Raw genomic sequence first — 25,709 nt, 5'->3', positions numbered from 1 at the left:
TCCCGACACGAGCTGCCGGACCTGCTCAGCTTTTCCAGCGGCTCCTGTTCTTGTTCCTTCAGCCGCCGGCGCCATTTCTCTCCCGCACTCAGTAACTTTGCCTCGCCGCACGCATGCGCACTGCCAGGGGCCCATAGAGAGGTTTCTCGATCGCATGGGATCGTGGGAATTGAAGGCGCCATTAATGTCATGAAATCCAGTATCCCATATGCCTTCTGAACTGTCCTATTCACGTGTTAATGAAGATAATGAAGAAGGACTCATGCGCGAAACGTCGATTCTCCTGCTCCTTCGATGCTGCCTGACCTGCTGCACTTTTCCAGGTGTAAATTATTCATCGATTTTAGATTTATACATTGAGTGGAACACTACAGGTGTTTAACTCTAAACTCTAGTTCCAATTCAGTGTCAGTATAATCGCTTTTTATCTGCTCTAAAATAAGCACCGAATCAATGCACTCCATCTGACCCTTCTTAATGTTGATTTCCTTTAGTTTGCAGATTCCAACACTCTGTTTCAATAATTTATTAAAATCTACTTCTGGTACATGGGCGTCACTGGCTGGCCAGCATTTGGTTCTCCTTGAGAATGTGGTGGTGAGCTGTCTTCTTGAACCGTTGCAGTCCACATCCTGTACGGTGACCCACAACGTCTTGAGGGAAGGAATTCCAGGATTTGGACCAGTGACACGGAAGGAACATTTCCAAGTGAAGATGGTGAGTGGCTTGGAGGGGTACTTGCAAGAGGTTGTGTTCCCATGTATCTGTTTTCCTGGTCCTTCTAGATGGAAGTGGTTGTTAGTTTGAAAGGCAATTTGTAAGGTGCTTTGGTAAATTTTTGCAGTGCATCTTGTAGATACTACACACTACTGCTTCTGAACAGTGGATATGTACCAATCAAGCTGGCAACATTGACCTGGATGATATGAAGCGTTTCAAATACAGTTGAAGCTGCAACCCCATCCAAGCTAGTGGGGAGTATTCCATTACACTGCTGACTTGTGGCTTGTAGAATTGGAACAGGGTTTGGAGAGTCAGGAGGTGAGTTACTCACTACAGTATTTCTGGCCTCTGACCTGCTCTTGGAGCCACTGTGTATATATGGTTCATCTAGTTGAGTTTCTGTTCAATGGTTAACCCCAAGGATGTTGATCGTGGGGTATTTAGTGACAGTAACACTGTTGATATCACAGGTCAGTGGTCAAATGATCTCTTTTGGGGATGAGTCATTCTGTGACATTTGCATGGCATTCATGTCACTTGCCACTCATCAGCCCATTGGATATGGTTAAGATCTTGAAGCATTTCAAACTGAACTGCTTCAGTTTGTGAGGAGTTGTTTATAGTGCTGAACATCTGCAATTATTGCGACATCTCCACTTCTGAACTTATGATGGAGGAAGGTCATTGATGAAGATGGTTTGGCCTATGAACTCCTGCAGAGTTGTCCTGAAGTCGAGATGACTGACCTCCACAAATCATAGCCATCTTTCCATGTGCTAGGCATGACTTAACAATTAAGACATATAAAACTAATTGAAGGAATAGGTATGAGACAACCCTCTTCAGGGTGTCTCCAGTGCAGGTTTTTCTGTTCTCGAAACAATCTGATAAATGTTGACATTCATCAACCTTTTGATCTTGGCAGTTTCCTTTCTCTCCAACATTTGTTTCATGTTAGCAAATTGAATTCTTCTGCATTTTTCAGGAAAATGTTTTACAGAAGGTAACATTCTTAATATCTGTGTAATATTCCGTGGGAAAACTGTCTATAGTCCACCAGTTGGAGAAAATGTCTCTGAAAAGGTTTGTCAAATGCCCTGCTTCCACAAGACCCAGTGTTCCCAAAGTTGAAGTACTTTTAACAGCCCCTTTATATTTTCCAGAATTCCCATGATAGGAGACATGTGCCACTTGTACTCACCACAAATCTCCTGAAACTGGGTGCGCTACAAAAGTCAAGCAGGAAGATTATCAGTAAAAAGGTCTGGTTTCAATCACAGAGTTATAGACATCTAGAGACACACTGCACGGAAACAGATCCTTTGGTTCAACTCATCCATGCTGACCAGATGTCCCAAGCTGACCCAGTCCCAAATTCCAGCCTTTGGCCCATATCCCTCCCAGATGCCTTTTAAATATTGTAATTGTACCCATCTCCACCACTTCCCTGGCAGCTTGTTCCACACACACACCACCCTCTGCATAAAAAAAATTGTCCTTGAGGTCACTTATTCCTTTCTTGCTACCCACAGCACCTCTTCTCTGTTCCCCACCACCCTCAGCATCCCCTGTCCATCCACAGCGCCTCCTGTCCATTCCCACCTTGACACCCACAGTGCCCCATGTCCATTTCCCTCTCCCCACCCTCTGCCCACCCATCCATCCTCCCTCTCTCCCCTCACCCTCCACTCTCCATCTCTCTGTTCCCTGTCTATTCTCTCTCTCCACCAATTCTCTGCTGGCCATTCTTCCACTGCCCCCACCCTCTCCTTGCCACTCATTCTCTGTCTCCACCCACCCTCTGTCCCCGTCCATTCTCTGTCTCCCCTCACATTCTGCACCCCACACCATTCTATCTTCTGCCCCCCCCCAACACTCTACTCCCACATTCTCCCTCTCAGACCCTTCCTCCCCATTCTCTGGGTCCCCCACGCTCAGCCCCGCAGGCCTTTCTCTCCCCCCCAAGTCCTTCTCCTCTCCCTCACCCTCTGCTCCCCTGTCCATTCTCTCTCTCTCTGTTCTCCACAGCTCCACCCAGCCCCTGTCCATTCTCTCTCTATTCTCTCCAGCCTCCGTCCATTCTCTTTCTGTTCTTCCAAGCCCCACCCTAGAGCCCCCATCAATGAGAGGAATGTGGCAGGGAGGAGGAGGAGCTAGAAAGATAGGGAGCTTATTTGAAATTGAGTTCCCCAATGTTGAGTCCTCCCAACTCTACGCAGCCCGGGCGGAAGATGGGATGTTGTTCCTCCAATTTGCAGTTTGATTCATTGTGGAAAGGGAAGAGGCCAAAGATAGTTATGTCAAAAAGGGAGTGGGAAGGGGAATTAAAATGGCTGGTGACCGGGAGGTCCGGTCAGCCTCTGCGGGCCCAGGTACGATGCTCGGTGAACTGTTCCCCAAGTCTCCCCGATGTAGAGAAGTTCACAATTGGCAAACACATGGCAAATGCAGTACCACAATGTAAAATTATAGTCTCTGCTGTGAAAAAAAAAAGCAGAAAGGAGGTGTATTGTTTAAATGGTGATGTATTGGGATGTGGAGCAAGTGAGGACTGCAGATGCTGGAGATCAGAGTCGAAAAGTGTGGCACTGGAAAAGCACAGCAGGTCAGGCAGTATCCAAGGAGTAGGAGAGCTGATGTTTTGGGCATGAGCCCTTCATCAGGAATGATGTGTGAATGTACAAAGGGGGCTCAGCGTCCTTCCACACCAGTCAGTACCAGTTGTCAGACAGATGCAGCAAGCAATCAGCAAGGCAAGTGGTATGTTAACAAGACGAATTGAATTCAGAAGTGGGGATTTCTTCCTGCAGTTAGGGGGTCATTGAATGTATTCAAGGCTGAGTTCGTCTGATTTTTGAACAACAAAGAAGTGGATGTTTATGGGGGAAGGCAAGGAAATGGTTTTAGAACAGTTTCAGTCCAACTCGTCCATGCTGACTATGTTCTCAAACTAAATTAGTCCCAGCTGCCTGTGTTTGGCCCATATCCCTCCAAACATTTCCTATTCATGTACTTGTCCAAATTTCTTTGAAACGTTGTTACGTTTCCTGCATCCTTCCTCTGGACATTTATTCCACACACAAACCACGCTCTGTGTTTTTTTTAAAAAACTGGTGCCCTTCATGTCTTTTTAAAATCTTTCTCCACTCACCGTCAAATTTTGCTCCCCAATCTTGAAACCACCCCAGAGAAAGAAAACCCGCCGTTCACTTCATCTATATCTTTCATGATTTTATAAACCTCTATATGGTCACCTCGCAACCTGCTGTGCTCCAGTGAAAAAGTCCCAGCCTATCCACTTAGATGTAGTTAGATTCATATCCAGTTATGATCTGTTCAATGCTGGTGCAGGCTCCAAAGACCAAATGGCCGACTTCTGTTCCCAGTTCTCTTACTGTGTCCAGGACAGCAAAAGACTATAAGACATAGGAGCAGAAAGTAGGCCATTCAGCCCATCAAGTCTGCTCATACCATTCAATTGTGACTCATAGGTTTCTTAGTCCCATTCTCTTGCTTTCTCTCCATAACCCTCGATCCCCTTGGTACTCAAGAACATATGTCTCAGTCTTAAATGTACTCAGTGACCTAGCCTCTGCAACCTTCTGGGGCAATGAATTCCATAGATTCACCACTATCTGGCTGAAGAGTTTTATGTTTATCTATGTTCTAAAAGGCCTTCTCTTTACTCTGAGGCTGTGCCCTCGGGTCAGAGTCTCTCCTACCAACAGAAACATCTTCCCAACGTCCACTGTGTTCAGGCCATTCAGTATTTTGTGTGTTTCAATTAGATCGCTCCTGATTGTGGGCCTGTTAGTCAGCATGAAGCAGACCCTTCAGGATGAGGTACAACAGGGATTAGGTTCGGCAAATGGAAAGAGAGTATGTGGGATGGAGATTTTCAGCTTCTCGGGAATAAGAGAGGAAAGAGAGTTCATTATAAATTAGAATTGTTCAGGTGGGCCAATGGGCCAAGGAGTGGCAGATGGAGTTTAATTTAGAGAAATGAGAGGTTGTGAAACTTTGGACATGGTTGGAGAAGATTTACAAGGCTCTTGCCATGCTTGTGACCTACAGTGAGAGGCTGAAGAGGCCAGGGATATTTTCCCTGGAGAATTGGAGGCTATGGGGGTGATCTTATAGATGTTTACGAGGGGCATGGATAGGGTAAATACCCAAGCACTTTTTCCCAGGGTAGGGGAGTCCAAAACTAGAGGGCATATGTTTGAGGTGAGAGGGGAATGATTTAAAAGGGATGTGACCGGCAAGGTTTTCATGCAGAGGATGGTGCATGTGTGTAACAAACTACCAGATAATGACAACATTTAAAAGGCATCTGGATAGGTACATGAATAGGAAGGATTTAGAGGGATATGGGCCAAATGCGACTAGGTTAATTTAGGATATTTGGTTGGCATGACAAGCTGGGCCGAAGGGTCTGTTTCCATGCTTTATAACTCTAATCAGCTTTGCTGAAAGCAGAAGAGTCAGAGCACTTTCAGAACAGCTTTCAAAGATGTTTTGCCCTTACTGAGAGCAATAGACAATAGGTGCAGGAGTAGGCCATTCTGCCCTTCGAGCCTGCACCAACATTCAATATAATCATGGCTGATCATCCTTAATCAGTATCCTGTTCCTGCCTTATCTCCATAACCCTTGATTCCACTATCCTTGAGAGCTCTATCCAACTCTTTCTTAAATGAATCCAGAGACTGGGCCTCCACTGTCCTCTGGGGCAGCGGATTCCACACAGCCACCATTCTCTGGGTGAAGAAGTTTCTCCTCATCTCTGTCCTAAATGGTCTCTCCCGTATTTTTAAGTTGTGTCCTCTGGTTCGGCACTCGCCCATCAGCGGAAACATGTTTCCTGCCTCCAGAGTGTCCAATCCTTTCATAATCTTATATGTCTCAATCAGATCCCCTCTCCGTCTTCTAAACTCAAGGGTATACAAGCCCAGTCGTTCCAGTCTCTCAGCGTAAGGTAGTCCCGCCATTCCAGGAATTGACCTCGTGAACCTACGCTGCACTCCCTCAATAGCCAGAATATCTTTCCTCAAATTTGGAGACCAGAACTGCACACAATACTCCAGGTGTGGTCTCACCAGGGCCCTGTTCAGCTGCAGAAGAACCTCTTTGCTTCTATCCTTAATCCCTCTTGTTATAAAGGCCAGCATGCTATTAGCCTTCTTCACTACCTGCTGTACCTGCATGCTTACCTTCATTGACTGGTGTACAAGAACACCCAGATCTCTTTGTACTGTCCCTTTACCTAAATTGATTCCATTTAGGTAGTAATATGCCTTCCTGTTCTTGCCACCAAAGTGGATAACCATACATTTATCCACATTAAACTGCATCTGCCATGCATTTGACCACTCACCTCACCTGTTCAGGTCACCCTGTAATCTCCTAACATCCCCCTCACATTTCATCCTGCCACCCAGCTTAGTATCATCAGCAAATTTGCTAATGTTATTACTAATACCATCTTCTATATCATTAATATATATTGTAAAAAGCTGCGGTCCCAGCACTGATCCCTGCAGTACCCCACTGGTCACTACCTGCCATTCCGAAATGGAACCGTTTATCACGACTCTTTGTTTCCTATCAGCCAAGCAACTTTCAATCCAAGTTAGTACTTTGCCCCCAATACCATGCGCCTTAATTTTGCTCACTAACCTCCTATGTGGGACTTTATCAAAAGCTTTTTGAAAGTCCAGGTACACTACATCTACTGGATCTCCCTCGTTCAACTTCAGAGTTACATCCTCAAAAAATTCCAGAAGGTTAGTCAAGCATGATTTCCCCTTCATAAATCCATGCTGACTCTGACCTATCCTGTTACTACTATCCAGATGTGTCATAATTTCATCCTTTATAATAGACTCCAGCATCTTTCCCATCACTGAGGTCAGACTAACTGGTCTATAATTTCCTGCTTTCTCTCTCCCACCTTTCTTAAAAAGTGGTAAAACATTAGCCACCCACCAATCCGCAGGAACTGATCCCGAATCTATCGAACTCTGGAAAATAATCACCAATGCATCCACGATTTCTCGAGCCACCTGCTTCAGAACCCTGGGATGTAGACCATCAGGCCCCGGGGACTTATCAACCTTCAGACCTAACAGTCTCTCCACCACCAAATTATGGCAAATATAAATTGCCTTAAGTTCAAGTCCTTCAGCCACTGTTACCTCAGGGAGACTGCTTGTGTCTTCCCCAGTGAACACAGATCTGAAGTACTAATTCAATTCTTCTGCCATTTTTTTGTTCCCCGTAATATATTTCCCTGTTTCTGTCTTCAAGGGTCCAATTTTAGTCTTAACTATTTTTTTGCCTTTCACATACCTAAAAAAGCTTTTACTATCCTCCTTTATGTTTTTGGCCAGTTTACCTTCGTACCTCATTTTCTCTCTGTGTATTTCCTTCTTAGTTATCCTCTGTTGTTCATTAGAAGCTTCCCAGTCCTCCATTTTCCCACTTATCTTTGCTATGTTATACTTTTTCTCTTTTAACTTTGTATGTTTCTTAACTTCCCTCGTCAGCCATGGCCACCCATGCCTCCTCCTAGGATCTGTCTTCCTTTTTGGAAAGAACTGATCCTGCATCTTCTGCATTACACACAGAAATATCTGCCATTGTTCCTCCACTGTCATCCCTGCTAAGGTATTGAACTTTGGCCAGCTCCTCCCTCATAGCTCCATAGTTCCCTTTATTCAACAGAAATATTGTCACTTCCGATTGTACCCTCTCCTTCTCAAATTGCAGATTGAAGCTTATTGTATTATGGTCACTACTTCCCAATGGCTCCTTCACTTCGAGGTCCCTGATCAATTCTGGTTCATTGCACAGAACAAGTTACAGTGAAATCTTTAATTTGTGGGACAGCAACTGAGTGAATGAGTATATCCAGAATTTTAATGGAAAGTGGGAATTCATTGCACTGTGGGGATGAAGTGCTTTAAGGTTTACCGGCAGTAAGGACAGTGTGCTGAGTGGGGAGCTGAGTGAAAGGTTAGGTGGGTTCTTTTTTTAAACTGCTCATTTCTTTCAGCCTCCAGCATTGTATTTCCACTGCTGTACATCAGAAGGAGTGAATCAGTCACTGTTATTATTAGAAACCTTACGGTTTTCAATACCCCATTGTTTCCTGAGCCGTATTCACTGGAAACGATGAAGCAGACAGATAACACACATACGAGAGGGCAGGGTGGGACTTGTCTTTTGATTTGGTGGAAGGTGGGAGGTTCTGAGCGCTGTGATCCGGGGCAAACACGACTACAGTAAATCATTCAATCTCTACAGTGTGGAAGTAGGCCATTCAACCCCTCTGAAGAGCATGCCATCCCGACCCACGCCCACCAGCTCCCTGCCCTGTCTAGTAGTTCCTGCTGGGGGATGAGACTCGGCCATAAAATTAGGGGGAGTAGATTTAAGGTCGAGATGAGGAGGAGCTGTTTTTCCCGGAGAGTAGTTAATCTGTGAAGGGTGAGGGTGGATTGGCCATGCTACATTGCCCCACATGGTCCAGGGATGTGCAGATTAGGGTGGATTCGCCATGTTAAATTACCCATAGTGCCCAGGTATGTGCAGGTGAGGTCTATTCGGGGGGTAAATATCGGGCAGGAGGGGAAAGGGGAATGGATGTGGGTGGGTTACCCTTCGGAGGGTCGGTGTGGTCTCATTGGGCCGGGTGACCTGCTTCGACATTGTGCGGATTCTCTGAAGGGAAAGGATTTTTGCAAACTGTGCAGGGCAGTGCGGAGCCGCCGTTCGCCCCGCCCCTTCGTCTCGTCATGCCCCGTCTCGTAGGGCGTCGCTCGACACTTGTTCCTCCCACTGGCCCGGCCGCTCTCCGCGTCTGTACCCGCCTCTCGCTCCACCCAGTCGCCCCGCCCCTGACCCCGATCGTCGCTCCGCCCCTCTCCGCTGCTCGCTCCTCCCCTTCCTGTCTCTCCCTCCGCCGCCTCGACCCATCGATGACGTCACAACGCGGAAGTGGCTCTTCTCGGTTCAGAGTAAAACCCTTTCGCTGGGCAACTCTTCAATCTGAGAGGGAGAAAATCTGTTCACTGGTAGCAACTGGAGTGAATCCAGGGAGGGCGCAGACTCTGCAAACTCAGGTATGTGTCTTAATTGCCCGGGTGAGGAGGGACAGAAGGATAGGTTGGGGCTGTTTCCCCAGCCCGCGCCAGAATCTTAGGGGTAACCTTATAGACTTTTATAAAATCAGAAGGAGCATGGATAGGGTAAATAGACATGGTCTTTTCCTTGGGGTGGGGGAGTCCAGAACTAGAGGGTGATTGGTTTAGGGTGAGGGCGGCGGGGGAGCGGGCGTGGAGATTTAAAAGAGACCTAAGGAGGCAACTATTTCACGAGGTTTGGGCGGGTGTGAATGTGTGTACGGAATGACCTGCCAGAGAAAGTAGTGGAGGCTGGTACAATTACTGCATTTAAAAGGCATTTGGACGGATGTATCTATACGGACGGTTAAGAGGGCCAGGGAACACGTGCTGGCAAATGTGACTAGATTAATTTAGGCTATCTGGTCAGCACAGAAGAGTTTGACTGAAGTGCCTGTGTCTGTTTCTGTGTGTATATCTCTAGGACTCTGGCTTTCCACTAACGTTTGCCACGTCTGTCTGTTCAGTTTCTCTCTCTGGTGTCGGTATTAATACCTTGGTGTCTCATTATGCTCCCCTTCCCGGGGACATTAACCATTTCTTGAGGTTGTTCCTCAAGATGATGCATTGCAGGTTCATCTTGAATTGGCACACTTTATTTTGCTTTCCAAATCAGACCTGCACACTCTCAGCATTATGCCAATGACGTGAAAGATATTAACTTTCAGGTGGAGTTTCAGAGAGATAAGTCTTGATGTTTTTGCTTTTCTGCTCCTGTAAGATCCTGAATCAGCACCTTCAGGAGAATTAGTTTAAGTGGAGTGAGAACAGAGGGGGGGGGGGGAGAGAGAATGGGATGGCGCTTTCAATTTTGTGGAATAATAAAAGAAAAGAATGTTCTCCAGAATGTAGAATTGCTTCTTCTGAATTTCTACCCTGCACTGACAGTGATGACTTTTATATTCTCTTTTTACAGCGTTTGAAGATCTGAAGACAGAAGTTTCAAAATCAACTGTAACGTCAACTCTCCTGCTCCTCGGATGCTACTTGATGTGCTGTGAATTTTCAAGTGCTGTGCTTTTTGACAGTGACTCTCCAGAGTCAGCAGTCCTCACTTTGGTGTCAATGTCTGACAGTATCAGTGGGACTGGATGAGAGACCTACTGTTGCAGTGCACTGAGTGTGGAGCGTGTAACAGCTATACCGCCTGTTAAGAGGAAATCACGGTGCGAAGGGGCTTTACATGCGTTTGTGTGCGGCTGAAGCTTCGGCCATGGAAAAACCTGAGGAATGCCGCCCTGTGGAGAAACCATGGAAGTGTGGTGACTGCGGGAAAGGCTTCTATGTCCCATCTGCCCTGGAAACTCATCGGCGCAGTCACACCAGAGAGAGGCCCTTCAGCTGCCCTGAATGTGGGAAGGGCTTTACCCAGGCCTCTGCCCTGCGGACTCACCAGCGGGTCCACACAGGGGAGAGGCCGTTCCCGTGTCCCGAGTGCGGGAAAGGCTTCAGCAATTCCTTCAACCTCCAGACACACAGGCGACTCCACACTGGTGAGAGGCCGTTTTCTTGCTCCGAGTGCAAGAAGGCGTTCAGACATTCCTCTGACCTGCTGACCCACTGGCGGGTCCACACGAGGGAAAGGCCCTACAGCTGCCCCGAGTGTGGGAAGGCCTTCAGCAATTCCTCCCACCTGCTGACTCACCAGCGAGTCCACACGGGGGAGAGGCCGTTCACCTGCCCCAAGTGCGGGAAGAGATTTAGTCAGGTGAGCAACTTGTGGAAGCACCAGCGTCTCCACACTGGGGAGAAGCCCTTCAGCTGCCCCGAGTGCAGGAAGGCCTTCAGCAGTTCCACCACTCTGCTGACCCACCGGCGGATCCATATGGGGGAGAGGCCATTCCCCTGCACAGAGTGCGGGAAGGCCTTCAGTAATTCCTCCATCCTGCTGAGACACCAGAGGGTTCACACAGGAGAGTGGCCCTTCAGCTGCCCTGAGTGCAGGAAGGGGTTCAGCGATTCCTCCAATCTCCAGGCCCACCAGCGGATCCACACTGGGGAGAAGCCCTTCGGCTGCACAGGGTGTGGGAAGGCCTTCATCCGCTCCTCCCACCTGCGGAGGCACCAACGAGTTCATGTGCCATCGCAGGATGATTGAAGGAGTAACAACCGAGTGCCATTAGGGACTGGACTATCAACCCAGTTCCTGGGACTCCTGAGTTTGAATCCAGCCGCAGCAGATCATGGAATTGGAATTCGGTCAGAAATCTGGATTTCAGAATCTGATGATGAAACCGTTTTTCGGGTGGGGTGAAATTGCTGAGTGAGGCAATACTTCCTCCAGGTTATGGCTGTACCAAGGATCCAATTACAAAGGACAACTTGGTGATCACCAACAGTAAAGAAAGTGAGGTAGGATAGGGGGTGTGAGAAGTATGCGCGCTTTGACTTTGAACTGTTTAAAAAGCAGCTACTTTTTCTACACCTTTTTGCTGGAGGGATCTGAAGCTTTAACAAAGTTGGGTCGCAATAAAGATTACCTGAACTTACCGCGGGCTCAGACTCTCATTGAAAGCTTTGAGCTCCAAGAGGTTTTTTGTTTTAAAGCTGTTCATTTCTTTCAGCCTCCTGCACTAAGTTTTCAATGTTGTGTATCGGGTGGAGCGGTGAATGGGTAGCTGGTATCATTAGAAATTGTATTTTTTTCAGGAGTGCAGGTACTGTGTTGTTTCATTGGCATTGTAAAGTTTACTGGCAGCACTGGGAGGTATGGGCTGTGTTCACTAGAAACGATGTGGCAGTGCCAGTATTGGACTGGGGTGGATAAAGTTAAAAATCACACAAGACCAGGTTATAATCCAACAGGTTTATTCAGCTTTCGGAGTGCCGGTCCTTCCACAGCTGTGGAGCAGGATCATAAGACACAAATCTTATAGCAAAATTCATAGTGTCATGCAACTGATGCCTTTTAGAATGGGTTGCAGGTTTCGGTTCACTAATATGTAAATCCAAGAACAACATCTAAGTCATGCTCTTGAGATGACTTATGGTTTTATATATTTTTTAAAAAGTGACATTCAGCTCACACAATACATTAAAGTTGTGAGGTTCGAGTCTGTCAGTATCCCGATCTTGAATCAGACTAGTTCTGTTTTTAAAGTAGGAATATATAAAATATTACATGGATTGACTGCCTGTAGATTGTGCGCTTTGTGAGCAAAATTGAAAGTATCTGCAAATATAATTCTGCCAATACAAATTTACTCCATAGAGTTGTGTGTGTGTGCATGTGAGTTTGTGTGTGAGAATGCATGTAAGAGTGTGTGCATGCTTGGTAAAGTGAGTGTGATGGAGTATAAGTCTGTGAGTGTGTGAGCATGTTAGAGCTGAAAATGTGCTGCTGGAAAAGCGCAGCAGGTCAGGCAGCATCCAGGGAACAGGAGAATCGACGTTTCGGGCATAAGCCCTTCTTCAGGAATGAGGAAAGTTTGTCCAGCAGGCTAAGATAAAAGGTAGGGAGGAGGGACTTGGGGGAGGGGCGTCGGAAATGCGATAGGTGGAAAGAGGTCAAGGTGAGGGTGATAGGTTAGACTGGGGTGGGGGCGGAGAGGTCAGGAAGAAGATTACCGGTTAGGAAGGCGGTGCTGAGTTCGATGGATTTGACAGAGACAAGGTGGGGGGAGGGGAAATGAGGAAACTGGTGAAATCCGAGTTCATCCCTTGTGGTTGGAGGGTTCCTAGGCGGAAGATGAGGCGCTCTTCCTCCAACCGTCGTGTTGTTGTGGTCTGGCGATGGAGGAGTCCAAAGACCTGCATATCCTTGGTGGAGTGGAAGGGGGAGTTGAAGTGTTGAGCCACAGGGTGGTTGGGTTGGTTGGTCCGGGTGTCCCAGAAGTGTTCTCTGAAACGCTCCGCAAGTAGCCGGCCTGTCTCCCCAATATAGAGGAGGCCACATCGGGTGCAGAGGATGCAAAAGATGATGTGTGTGGAGGTGCAGGTGAATCTGTGGCGGATATGGAAGTTTCCTTTGGGGCCTTGGAGGGAGGTGTGGGGGAGGTGTGGGCACAAGTCTTGCACCTCCTGCGGTTGCAGGGGAAGGTGCCGGGAGTGGAGGTTGGGTTAGTGGGGGGTGTGGATCTGACGAGGGAGTGGTCTTTACGGAATGCTGATAGGGGAGGGGAGGGAAATATATTCTTGGTGGTGAGGTCCGTTTGGAGGTGGCGGAAATGACGGCGGATGATGCGCTGTACATGGAGATTGGTGAGGTGGTAGGTGAGGACCAGTGAGGTTCTGTCCTGGTGGCGGTTGGAGGGACGGGGCTCAAGGGCGGAGAAGCGGGAAGTGGAAGAGATGCGGTGGGGGGCATCGTCGACCACGTCGGGGGGGGAAATTGCGGTCCTTGAAGAAGGAGGCCATCTGGGTTGTACGTTTCTGGAACTGGCCCTCCTGGGAGCAGATGCGGCGGAGACGAAGGAATTGGGAGAATGGAATGATGTTTTACAGGGGGCAGGGTGGGAGGAGGTGTAGTCCAGGTAGCTGTGGGAGTCGGTCGGTTTGTAGTAGATGTCCATGTTGATTCGGTCGCCTGAGATAGAAATAGAAAGGTCGAGGAAGAGGAGGGAGGAATCTGAGACTGTCCAGGTGAATTTGAGGTCGGGGTGGAAGGTGTTGGTGAAATGGATGAACTGTTCAACCTCCTCGTGGGAGCATGAGGCGGCGCCGATACAGTCATCGATGTAGCGGAGGAAAAGGTGGGGGGTGGGGCCAGTGTAGTTGCGGAAGATGGACTGTTCCACATATCCTACGAAGAGGCAGGCATAGCTGGGGCCCATGCGGGTGCCCATGGCTACTCCTTTTGTTTGGAGGAAGTGGGAGGATTGGAAAGAGAAATTGTTCAGGGTGAGGTTCAGGTTCAGTCAGTCGAAGGAAGGTGTCAGTGGAAGGGTACTGGTTGGGACGGCGGGAAAGGAAGAAGCGGAGGGCTTTGAATCCTTCGTGAAGGGGGATGGAGGTGTACAGGGACTGGACGTCCATGGTGAAGATAAGGCGTTGGGGACCGGGGAAGCGAAAATCATGGAGGAGGTGGAGGGCATGGGTGGTGTCCCGAACGTAGGTGGGGAGTTCTTGGACTCAGGGGGACAGGACCGTGTCAAGGTTTGTGGAGAGGAGTTCGGTGGGGCAGGAGCAGGCGGAGACAATGGGTCGGCCGGGGCAGTCAGGTTTGTGGATTTTGGGCAGGAGGTCGAAGCGGGTGGTGCGGGGTTGTGGGACTATGAGGTTGGAGGCGGTGGATGAGAGATCCCCCGAGGTGGTGAGGTTATGGATGGTCTGGGAGATGATGGTTTAGTGGTGGGGGGTGGGATCATGGTCAAGGGGGCAGTAGGAGGAGGTATCTGCGAGCTGGCATTGGGCCTCAGCGGTGTAAAGGTCGGTGCACCAAACTACTACCGCGCCTCCCTTGTCTGCTGGTTTGATAGTGAGGTTGGGGTTGCAACGGAGGGAGTGGAGGACTGCGCGTTCCGAGGGTGAGAGGTTGGAGTGGGTGAGAGGGGTGGGGGAGTTCAGGTGGCGGTTAATATCGCGGCGGCAGTTGGCTATGAAGAGGTTGAGGGCAGGTAGGAGGCCAGCACGGGGTGTCCAGGTGGATGAGGTGTGTTGGAGGCGTGAGAAGGGGTCGTCAGAGGGTGAGCGAGAGTCTTGGTTGAAGAAGTGGGCGCGGAGGCGAAGGTGGCGGAAGAATTGTTCGATGTCACGCCGTGTGTTGAACTCATTAATCCGAGAGCGTAGAGGAATGAAGATGAGGCCTCTGCTGAGGACTGATCCTGTGAGCATGTTAGGGTGTGCGTATATGAGAGAGGTATGAATAAAAGCAAGGGATTGCATTTTACTAAAATGAGGAAGGACAGGACTTGTATCGTTAAAACAGAGACCTGGGAGGGTTCAGATACATAGTTATGCAACCTGCAAAGAACTGGTAGACTGGATGGTTAAGAAGGCATTTAGCACCATTGCCACCCAGACCCACCCCCTTACTTCATGTTTCTCATAGCTAATCCACCCTACCTTGCATATCCTGAACAATAAGGGTAATTTAGCATGGCCAATCCAGCCTAACCTCCACCCTAATCTAAAAACTACCTTCTCAAGAATGTAATTTAAATGCACAACATTTCTAAGAAAAATGTCCGTCTGACTCAACCCTGGGACCCATACAGAATTCACACCTATTGTTAGAAAAGCTGTGCATTTGAATGACTTTCTTGAGAAGGTAATTAAAAACAAGTTCTGGAATTAACATGCCAAAGAGCAGAAACCCATTCTAAAAGATGAAAGATTTAATCTAAAATTGTTTAATATATCACATCTCCATGACACTGGACTCCTTTGGCTATAAATGCCATGATCATGATCTCATTCTCCACAACCAACCTGATAAAAGAGCGGTGCTCCAAACGTTAGTGTTTCAATAAATCTGTTGGTTTATAACCTGGTGTTATGAGATTTTTAACTTTGTCCAAGGAAACACGTGTTGTGGGACTGGTAACAGTTGTTATTTTGTGATCTGTTCCTCCTGAAACTTCTCCTCTGCGCAGGCACAGGTGAACAGTCTGTTTTTGTGCTTTGTGCGAGATCAGGCTAGCAGCTTTTAAATCCTTAAAAGAAAACGGTAGGTTAGCAATCGTATTTCGAGAATGGTACTTCCAGCTCTGGTAGTCCTGTTGGGTCACCAGAGAGGGAGGGGGAGAGAAGATGTCACATCTAAAAAGCAAACCGAAAATTTGTGTTGTTTGTTCCGTCAGTTGAGTTGGTTCTGCACTCCGATGAGACTGGATTCTGATTTTAATGGATCAGAATTGAACCCTACAATGGAACCCCTTAAATTTCAAGAACGTTGAAAGGGCAAATCAAACTGTAACCTTGAAGAGATATGCTTCCATTTCTAACCTTGGGTGATCCAAATGAGACATTGTTACTGATCACTCCATTTCAGAGTGCTGCTCTTTCATCAGCTGGTCGTGGACAGTAAGATCATGATCACAGAATTTATAGCCAAAGGAGTCCACGGTCATGGAGATGTCCTTCACTAAACAATTTTAGATTAAATCTTTCATATTTTAGAATGGGCTTCTGTTCTTTGGTACGTTAATCCCAGAACTTGTTTCAAATTACCTTCAAGAATGTCATTTAAATGCAGAGGTTTTCGAACAACAATGTCAGTCTGACTCGATATTGGGACACAGAATTCACACCTATTGTTAGAAAAGCTCTACGTTTTAATGACATTCCGAAATGGCTGATCTTTAACATTGAGAATAGTTACATTGATATATTCAGAAACATTGTTAAAGTTTGAAAGCATGTTCACTTTTTGAAAAGAGGTGCTGAAATCTTTCTGAAACTTGCATTGAAACATGCGTAGTTAGGCCACAGCCCAAGACAGGCTGTAAAGGATGAATGGCCTAATCCTAGTTTTGTGAAATTGATTCTGACTATGTAGAAATAGTCATAGAGTTGTAGAGCACAGAAGCAAACCATTCAGTCCAGACAACCAAATATCCTAAATTAATCTAGTGACCCATTTGCCAGCATTTGGTGCATAGCCCTCTGATTCTTTTCTATTCATGTCTCCAACCAGATGCATTTTTTTCTTCTTCAGCTAATTGAAGCTGGAGAAGCCTGAAGTCTTTAAAGGATTTCCTGCAAAACACTTTTATGCAAGATTTGGTTCAGTGGTGGATTTTCCAAAGCTTTGTTATTGTAGTTTTCAATTTGTCAAAAAAACTTTCAGTTGTTGTTGTCCAAGGCAGAGTAAATATTCATTTAAGATATAATTGAGATATATACATTCTTTACAATGTTTTTCCATCATTACCAGTGATTGTCCATCATTTGGTACATTGAGCATCATCTTTTTGTGATTCAACAGATATGATTTGAAGTGAATTCTGCAAGATACTTTTGTATTTTATCTAACTTTGCTTTGTGTTAAAGATTTCCTTCGTGACATTTTAATTAAAATATCTCAATGTATAATAATGAAACAGCTAATTTATTCTGAAATTATTTCAATTAGTTGGTCGATTGCCAAATAATAGCTGCATAACTGTTGTAAATATTGACACCCAGGAAAGCTATTTTGTTTAATATATTTCCTTTGTAAAGATTTTATAAAATGATTGTATTTTCATATGAAATAAAATTTGCAGTGTTTTATTAAATGGTTGAAAGTAACTTTGCACTTAATTGCTCCATTTGGGATTAAACATAGATTATTTTTATCAAAATCATATTCACAATTTATGGTGAGTGTATTAACAAACAAATGTTGCCATTTGCCATCGAATTGCCTCAAACACAATTTGAAATTCTTGAATGAGTTGAATAAGGGGTACACTGTGAATATTTATTGCGCATTTCTGAAATTCTCTGCACTGTCATTGCATTTGGTTAAACAAGATATGTAACCCTCCTCATAACTTTGTATTTCTTTGATATTTCATTTGCTATTGCTATTGGTATTGCCCAAATAACTTCATCACATGCCAAAACGTTTTTTAAGCTGTGAATTTTCGGTCTGGTAATGTCATTGTTGTGAACAATCTGAAGATTGATTTCAATACATATAAGAATGTCAAAGAGATTGTGATAATAGAAAGTCAACATGTCGAATTGCCAATGAAATGTAAACCAAGGCTGCTCTTAATTTGGTACAGACTAAATCGCAATCAAAATGATAAGAATAAGTAGAAATAACGGCATTGTGCACAAACTGTTTGTAGTGAGTTCAGAATTTTTCTGATCATTTAATTCTGACACATGCAGTGTGCAACACTTATTTGTTCATGGAATGTGAGCATCACTGGCAGAGCCACTATTTTTCATCATCCCCTCTTTCCCTTGAAAACTTGACTGCTAAGCACCCATATGAATATTGGGTGAGGAGACCATGAGGTTGAGTTGCAAGGCCTACTGTGGCATAACAAATTGGACTGGCTTACACTGCACCCTGACAAGACAGATTTTTGGGAGAACAAAAATTGGAATTCCTACTTAAATATTGATGCTCCCATTAATATCTCTCAAAAAGATATTGTTTGCTCCATAAATTTGTAATGGCTCTTTTGTTGAATTATTTTCCTGCATCCGCATATATCTGGAATCATTTTCTTTTCAAGAATTTTGTATTAACGTTTGCCACTTACTGCTGCCATCATCCCTTCAAGATCATTCCAAATCGTAATAACTAGCTTATTTTCTTAAAAATTAAATCTTACCCCACCCCCCACCCCTTCTCCCCCGCGCCCCAGCCCAAATCCCTTTTCTTATAAAGTGGCTGCACTATTTCGAACATGGTCACGCTTTCTAAATATTACCATGTACTTTTAATTGAGATTTCAATGTGTCTTTTTAAATATAAAAATGCCCCTTCAAATGTAGTTATGCCCTTTAAATGGGTTGTGTTCCTCTAAGCGCAATCTTGTCCCTCGATAATGTATCTTTACCCCTTTAGATATGACTGTTTCTTAAAGCGTCATATCTATTCATAAATAGGGCAACGTCTCTTCGAAATATAGATTCATTTAGATATGACTGCGTCATTTTGCATATTAAGATATCCCTTTGAATGTGCCTACATCCCTTTGAATGTAATTTTGTCCATTTCAATCTATTTGCAGAAATAGCCCGTTAAATGTCCATGTCCCTTTTTAAAATGCAGATTTCCCGCTTCAGGTAGCAGCAGTTGTAGCGCGAGGTGGCTGTTGCTTGGTGACGGTGACGCTCCCCGGCCCCGCCCATACCCGAGCTGACGTCACGCGGGGGCGAAGGCGGTTGGGAGGAGAAGTCGCTCGAGCGAGGAAGCGGCGGGAGGGCGGCCGTTAGGAAAATGGCGCCGCGCGGCCCGGGGCAGACACCCGTCACTGGGCACCGCCGCCTTCCTGGCGCAGCTGCTGTGTCACGGCCACACCGGCCGGCTGTACAGCAGGCAGGAGCCGGTGAGCATTCTGGAGGCGGATGTTCCTCAGTCATTGAAGGGGCAGGACCTGTTGAGAATGGTTAGTGAAGTGTCTGGTGTACTGAGCCTTATTAACATGGATATAATTTATAATTTGTCAAAGTATACATTTTATTATTTAGAATGGTAGAGATGTACAGCACAGAAACAGACCCTTCGGTCCAACCCGTCCACGCCAACCAGATATCCTAAATTAATCCGGTCCCATTTGCCAGCACTTGGCTCATGCCTCTAAACCCTTCCTATACGTATATCCATCCAGAGACCTTTTAAGTGCTTTAATTGTAGCAGCCTCCACCACTTCCTCGGGCAGCTCATTCCATTCACGCACCACCCTCTGCATGGAAACGTTGCCCCTGAGGTACCTTTTATTATCTTTCAGCTCTCACCCTGAACCTAGGCCCTCTAGTGCACACCTTCACCCCCTACACTAGGGAAAAGACATAAGAAAGTTGAGCAGCCAGACAAGACGGAAAAGCCACAAAATATCGAGCCAGATGGGGAAAAAAGTTGTTCTACCACCTTTTTTTTCTCCTATTGGCATTTGGACACTTCAAAATCTGTCAATAATACTAGCATCACCACTGAGCATATTGCATACGTTCCACTGTGTCAACAAGCATTGTGCATGTTCCTTGCTTTGGGTGTCACCCTTGTTCAGGACTGGGGGTGGGTGTTGGGAGAGCTGCAGAACAAGGGTGTGCTGGAAGCAGGGTGGTGAATTGGGGATAGGTGGAGACAGGTAGAGGGTACAAACTGGTTGGTCACTGGGAGGACGGAATCTGGTTGGTGGCAAGGAGGGGTGGGGGTGGGGAAGAGCCTGGGAAGGGATTTGAGGAGTGGGGAAAGAGGTTATTTGAAATTGGAGAACTCAGTGTTGAGTCCTCCAGGCTGTAGGCTGCCCAGGTGGAAGATGTTGTGGTGTTCCTCCAATTTGTGGTTTGGTTTGTTGTGGTAATGGAGGCGGCCTAAGATGGTCATGTCAGAAAGGGAGTGGGAATGGGAATTAAAATGGGTGGTGATTGGGAGGTGCGGTCAGCCTCTGCAGACCCAGCTGTGACGCTCGGCGAACCATTCCCCACGTTTACCCTCTGTCTCCCGAAGACCACAATTGGCAAACACATGGCAAATACAGTACCCCAATGTGAAGTTAGAACCTTTGCGGTGTTAAAAAAAAAGCAGAAAAGAGGTGCATTGTTTAAATGGTAACATATTGGAATATGGAGAAAGTGAGGACAGCAAATGCTGGAGATCAGAGTCGAAAGGTGTGGTGCTGGAAATGCTCAGTCAACATTCGATGAGCAGGAGCGTTGACGTTTCGGGCACGGGCCCTTCATCAGGAATGACGTGTGGATGTACAAAGGGGCCTCAGCATCCTTCTACAACAGTAAATGCCAGTTGTCAGGTGCAGCGAGCAATGCAAGTGGTATATTAGCAAGTGGAAATGAGTTCAGAAGTGGGGATGCCTGCCTGCAGTTAGGGGATCATTGAATATATTCAAGGCTGAGTTCATCTGATTTTTGAACAACAAAGAGGAGGATATTTATGGGGGAAGGTGAGAAAATGGCTTTTAAGACCAGTACAGAACAGTTACAGAGTCATACAGCATAGTAACAGACCCTTCAGTCCAACTAATCCATGCTGACTATGTTCTCAAACTGAACTAGTCATACCTGCCTGTGTTTGGCCCATCTCCCTCTGAACCTTTCCTCTTCATGTACTTATCCAAATGTCTTTTAAATGTTGTTAGTGTACCTGCATCCACCACTGTGTCGGGATGTTCATTCCACACACAAACCACTCTTTAAAAAAATAATGCTGCTCCTCAAATCTTTTTAAAAATCTTTCTCCTCTCACCTTCAAAGTTTGCTCTCTAATCTTAAAATCCCCACCCGTGGGGAATGACACCCACTATTCACCTCATCTACCCCCCTCATGATTTATAAATCTCTAAGGTTACCTGTCAACCTCCTGTGCTCCAGTGAGAAAAGTCCCAGCCTATCCACCTAGATGTAGGTAGATTAATATCCAGTTATTGTACAGAACTTTGTAGGAAAGTGGGAATTCACTGCACTGTAGGGATGAAACCCTATCCTATCCAGACATTTCTGCTGGTGGATGAGACTAGGCCACATAATGTGGAGGACTGGATTTCGGACAGAGATGAGGAGGAACTATTTTTCCTGGATAGTAGTCAATCTATGGAATTCTCTGCCCGAGGAAGCAGTAGAGACAGCCTCATTAAGTATATTGAAGACACAGTTGGTTAGGTTTTTGCATGGTAGGTTAATTAAGGACAGTTGGGATAATGCAGGGAGGAGGAGCTGAGACAATAGACAGTTTTACCATTATTTTAAATGAATGGCGGAGCAGGCTAGATGGGCCAAATGGCCTGCTCCTGCTTCTATTACTATGAAACAATAACCCTGCATTTCCCATGGCTAACCCACCTAACCTGCACATCCCTGGACACTATGGGCAATTTAGCATGGCCAATCCAAATCAAGGTTGGTGAGCAATGTAGTGATGTGGGAAATTAACATCAGAGAATGATAGAAAGGGACAAGGAGAGTAAATATACCAGCAATCAAAACTGGATTCTGAATGATCACAAAAGTGGAAACAAAAAGTGGTGTTTCTGCACTGTAACAAAAGTAAATGAATTGTCTGCACACATTGAAGAGAATAATTATGATCTGAGGCTCCTTACAGAAACATGGCTTCAGGAATGACAAGGATTGGATCCTGAATATCGAGGTGGTAGTCAAATTGGAAGCTAGGTAAAGGTAGAGGGTTGCCACTGATAATCAAAGCACTGACCACAGGGTAGTCTGGTGTCCGCTCTGATTTCAGGTCCTCATTTCTCTGTCCTCTGATCTCCCTGTTCCCACTGATTAAGATGTCAGTCTGTTCTCAGCTTTACTGGATTTCTGCTGAAGCTTTGAACCCCACCCCCTCTTTGAATATTTTATTGTTCCAGAAGGTGTAAAGTCAGTCAATCAAAGCCCAATGCACAATCTCCCAGTCTCTCAACTAACCAGAGACAAAAGTGTCATCATAGCAGGGAATCAAACAAGAAAAATGAAACAACATGAGAAATAAATAGGTGCAAGTGCTTAATGTCTGTTCATTAGGAAGCAAACCAGAAATAGGGCTCTCCCAGGATTCTGATTGTGTCCAACTTGAGGATCCTCTCTCCCTTACATCGAACTGTTAGTACCCAGCTATGATTTACAATATTTACACCAGAAATGAAGCATCTTATCAAATAGACACGTACAGCATGGAAGTAGACTTTCTCTCTCTCATGCGCGCTTACACACAGAAGTCCATGGGGGTGAATTTTTATTTGCAGATACATCCTATTTTGCTTAAAAATGCACAGTCTGCAGGCAGTCAATACATATAATATTTTGTAAATTTGACTTTGGAAATAGAACCAGTTTGATTCAAGGTTTGAACTCTGACCTCACACATTTAATGCATTGTCTGAGTTGAGATGTCATCTTTTGTTACAAAACCTTAAGTTATGTTGAGAAGTGCCTTACAGGAAGTTGTAAATTTACATATTAATGATGTCTGCAACCCATTTGAAAAGATGAAAGACTTAACAATCCAGGTTTGCTCAATATATATCATTTCAGTGGCAGGACACTACAATGTTTTTCCATAAATTCTGTCCCTTATGATCTTATTCTTCACAACCACTTGATGAGAGAGTTTCGTGCCGAAAGCCAGTGCTTCCAAATAGCTTGGTGTTATGTGATTTTTAACTTTGTCCAGGTTAGGGTGGATTGGCCATGCTCAAATTACCCATAGTGCCCAGGGATGTCCAGGTTAGGTGCATGAGTCAGGGGTGAATGTAGAGAAATGGGGGTAGGGGAGTTACTTTCTGGAAGGTTGGGTGGACTCGTTGGGTCGAGTAACCTGCTTCCACGCTGTGGGGATTCTCTGGAGAGAAGAGATTTCTGCAAACTATGCAGGGCAGCACAGGTGTCTCCATGTGAGTTTGTGCGTGTGTGTTTTTGCATGTGTGCTTGCTTGAAGTGTGTGTTATGGAGTATCAGCCTATGTGAGGGTGAGTATTGGGGATGTGCGTGTGTCAGAGAGTATGTGCATAAGAGAGGTGTGGATAAAAGCCAGCGGTTGCATTTTGCTAAAACAAGGAAGGGCAAGAGGGTCTGCAGAGGCCGCCCATTTTAATTCCTCTTCCCTCTCCCTTTCTGACATGACCAACTTTGGCCTCCTTCATTGCCACAACGATCCAATCCACAAATTGGAGGAACACCTCATCTTCCACCTGGAGTTGTCTAATTTCTCCCCTCCCATCCCCCAACTCTCTTCACAGCCTCTGCCCCTCCCATTCACTCTTCCCTGCCACCAACCAGATTCCTTCCTCCCATCGACCATCAGGTTGGACCCTCAGTCTTCACCAATCCCCACTTCAACACCTTGCTCCCGGCACCCCTTTATCTGCATCTTGTTCTACACCCATCCCCCATCCGGAAGAAACATCTGAAACGTCGACCTCTCCACCACCTGATGCTGCCTGACTTGCTGTGTTCTTCCAGCCTCCTGACTGTCTATATTGTCAATCAAGACACAGGCCTGGACCAACTGTTCCAGAGTCTGTCCCCTCCCTGGATTCACTCCCTTTCCATTCAGTTGCTGAAAGTCAACAATTGAACCCCCGAATGAAAAATAAATTGAAAAAGTGGGTGAGAAAAGAGAGTATTGTACTCACAGATGTTGGACAGAGGAAGAAAGTTGCAGTCTGGGGTGAAGCTCAATCTTCATTCAGAGAGAGGAGCAGCATCTGTAATCAAATAGACAGAGTCATAGATGTACAGCATAGAAACAGACCCTTCACTCGAACCTGTCCATGCGGAGCAGATATCCTAACCCAATCTAGTCCCACTTACCAGCACCTGGCCCATATCCGTCCAAACGCTTCCTTTTCATAAACCCATCCAGATGCTTTTAAATGTTGCAATTGTACGAGTGTCCACCACTTCCTCTGGCAGCTTACTCCTTAAATGCACCACACTCTGCGTGGAAAAGTTGCCTCTCAGAATTCTTATATCTTTCCCCTCTCACTGAAAACCTATGTCTCTAGATTCCCCCCCCCCCTCCCCCCCGCCACTGACTCCAGGGAAACGACCTTGTCTATTTATCCTATCCTTGCTCTTCATAATTTTATAAACCTCTATAAGCCTGTGACCCTCCAGATAAAATATCCCTGGCCTACTCAGCCTTTCCTTGTAGCTGAAACCCTCCAACTCTGGCAACAGCCTTGTAAATCTTTTCTGATCCTTTTCAAAGTTTCACAACATCTTTCCGATAGAAAGGAGACAAGAGGTGGATGCAGCATTCCAAATGTGGCTTAACCAATGTCCTGCACAGCCACAACGTGACCTCCCATACTCAATGCTGTGACCAATAATGGAAAGCATACCAAACACTGCCTTCACTATTCTGTCTACCCGAGACTCCATTTTCAATGAAGTCTGAACCAGCACTTCAAGGTCTCTTTATTCTGCAACACTCCCCTGTCAGTCCTGTCTGGATTGCTTGACCAAAATGTATTTCTCTAAATTAAACTCCATCTCCCATTGGCCTATCTGATCAATTCTAATTTATAGTGAACTCTTTTTCTTTCATTCCACAGAAGCTGAAAGTCTCCATTCCTTCATACTCTCCCTTGATGCTGCCTGACCTGTTGTGCTTTTACAACACCACACTCTCGACTCTGATCTTCAGCATCTGCAGTAGTCATTTCTCCAACATTTCCAGAGTCTGCCCCTCGCCCCCCCAGATTCACTCTCTTCCGTTTCAGTTGCTGCAAGTCAACAACTGAGGCCCTGAATGAAAAATAAATGGAAAACGAGGGTGAGAAAAGAGTGCCATACTCACAGATGTTGGACAAAGGAAGGAAGTTAGTCTGGGGTGAAGCTCAATCTTCATTTAGAGAGAGAGGAACAGCAGCAGCTTCAGAAGGACATGGTCCACCTTCCACATTCAGACAGTAGGGGGTCTCTGATTGCCAGGAGGATAAGTTTCCTTCCAGTCCGCCAATGTTCCCCATTGGTCAATGAAGGTCGCGAACCGTTTCCGGGGACAGCGATGTGCATGCAGTTTTTGCTGACACCGGCTAACCCGCACAGACCTTGCTGACACCGAGGAGCATGTGCAATATGCTCTGCCGAAGCTGCTGTTACTGACAGATTTTAAGTGGTCAAATGCCAATAGGGAAAAAAAAAGAGTAGAGCCACAATTGTGTTCTCCTGTAGCTTGACAGAACCGTACATGCTCGTCGCTATTTTTGCTATTTTTCTTACCGACACCACTCATGATTTTCTAAGTCTCAATAAGGTCACCCCTCAACCTCCTGCACTCCACTGAAAAAAGTCCCAGTCTCTCCTTATAACTCAATCCCTCCAGTCCTGGCAACATCCTGGAAAATGTTTTCCAAACCCCCTCCAATAGTATTCTTCCTATTACAGAGTGACCAGAACTGTACTCAGTACTCAAAATGGCTTCACCAACATCCTGGACATCCTCAACATGATGTCCCAACTCCTATCTCAACGGTGTGAACAATGAAGGCAATGCTGCTAAATGCCTTCTTAACCATCCTGTGTCCCAGCAATGCACCTTTCAAGAACAATGTACCTGAAAGCCACCATGTCTCTCTGTTCTACAACACGACCCAGTGCCCTACCATTACCTGTACAAGTCCTGCCCTTGTTTTAGCAAAATGCAACCCCTCGCTTTTATCCACAACTCTGTCATAAACATGCTGTCTCTCAGACACACACACATATGCACCACTCACCCCAACCAAA

The 25,709-nt window shown here is 45.9% G+C and overlaps 2 protein-coding genes and 1 long non-coding RNA gene across 4 annotated transcripts in view; 1 reads left to right on the top strand and 2 right to left on the bottom strand.

Annotated features, from left to right (window-relative positions):
• LOC148143955 (uncharacterized) overlaps window positions 1-25,709 on the bottom strand; it is a 190,299-nt gene that overhangs the window by 18,396 nt on the left and 146,194 nt on the right. The window lies entirely within an intron of this gene.
• On the top strand, window positions 191-12,380 carry LOC148143957 (uncharacterized). Of its 2 annotated transcripts, XM_087974524.1 has the most exons (3): window positions 191-323; window positions 495-717; window positions 9,826-11,293. In XM_087974524.1, the coding sequence occupies exon 3, from the start codon at window positions 10,093-10,095 to the stop codon at window positions 11,005-11,007; it is 915 nt and encodes a 304-aa protein (XP_087830650.1). In that variant the 5' UTR covers window positions 191-323; window positions 495-717; window positions 9,826-10,092; the 3' UTR covers window positions 11,008-11,293. The 2 variants fall into 2 exon arrangements, with proteins under 2 accessions (XP_087830650.1, XP_087830649.1); XM_087974523.1 differs by lacking the exons at window positions 191-323; window positions 495-717 and adding an exon at window positions 8,726-8,849 and having other exon boundaries at window positions 9,826-12,380.
• Window positions 18,810-24,888, bottom strand: LOC148143956 (uncharacterized). The gene is made up of 3 exons (XR_015751357.1): window positions 24,778-24,888; window positions 23,609-23,680; window positions 18,810-18,892 (listed from the first exon to the last, which is right to left on the bottom strand). It is a non-coding gene; the product is annotated as an uncharacterized LOC148143956 (long non-coding RNA).

This window comes from Chiloscyllium plagiosum, unplaced genomic scaffold (assembly GCF_037043375.1).
Source record: "Chiloscyllium plagiosum isolate Xiang-an unplaced genomic scaffold, Cpla_swu_hap1 HiC_scaffold_27, whole genome shotgun sequence".
NCBI lineage: Eukaryota > Metazoa > Chordata > Chondrichthyes > Orectolobiformes > Hemiscylliidae > Chiloscyllium > Chiloscyllium plagiosum.
Note: the sequence above shows the minus strand (reverse complement) of the source record. Positions and strands in the feature narration are given on the sequence as shown.

What these genes read in the sequence shown, in the direction of transcription:
- LOC148143957 (XM_087974523.1), top strand. Translation starts at nt 10,093, where the DNA reads ATGCGTTTGTGTGCGGCTGAAGCTTCGGCCATGGAAAAACCTGAGGAA.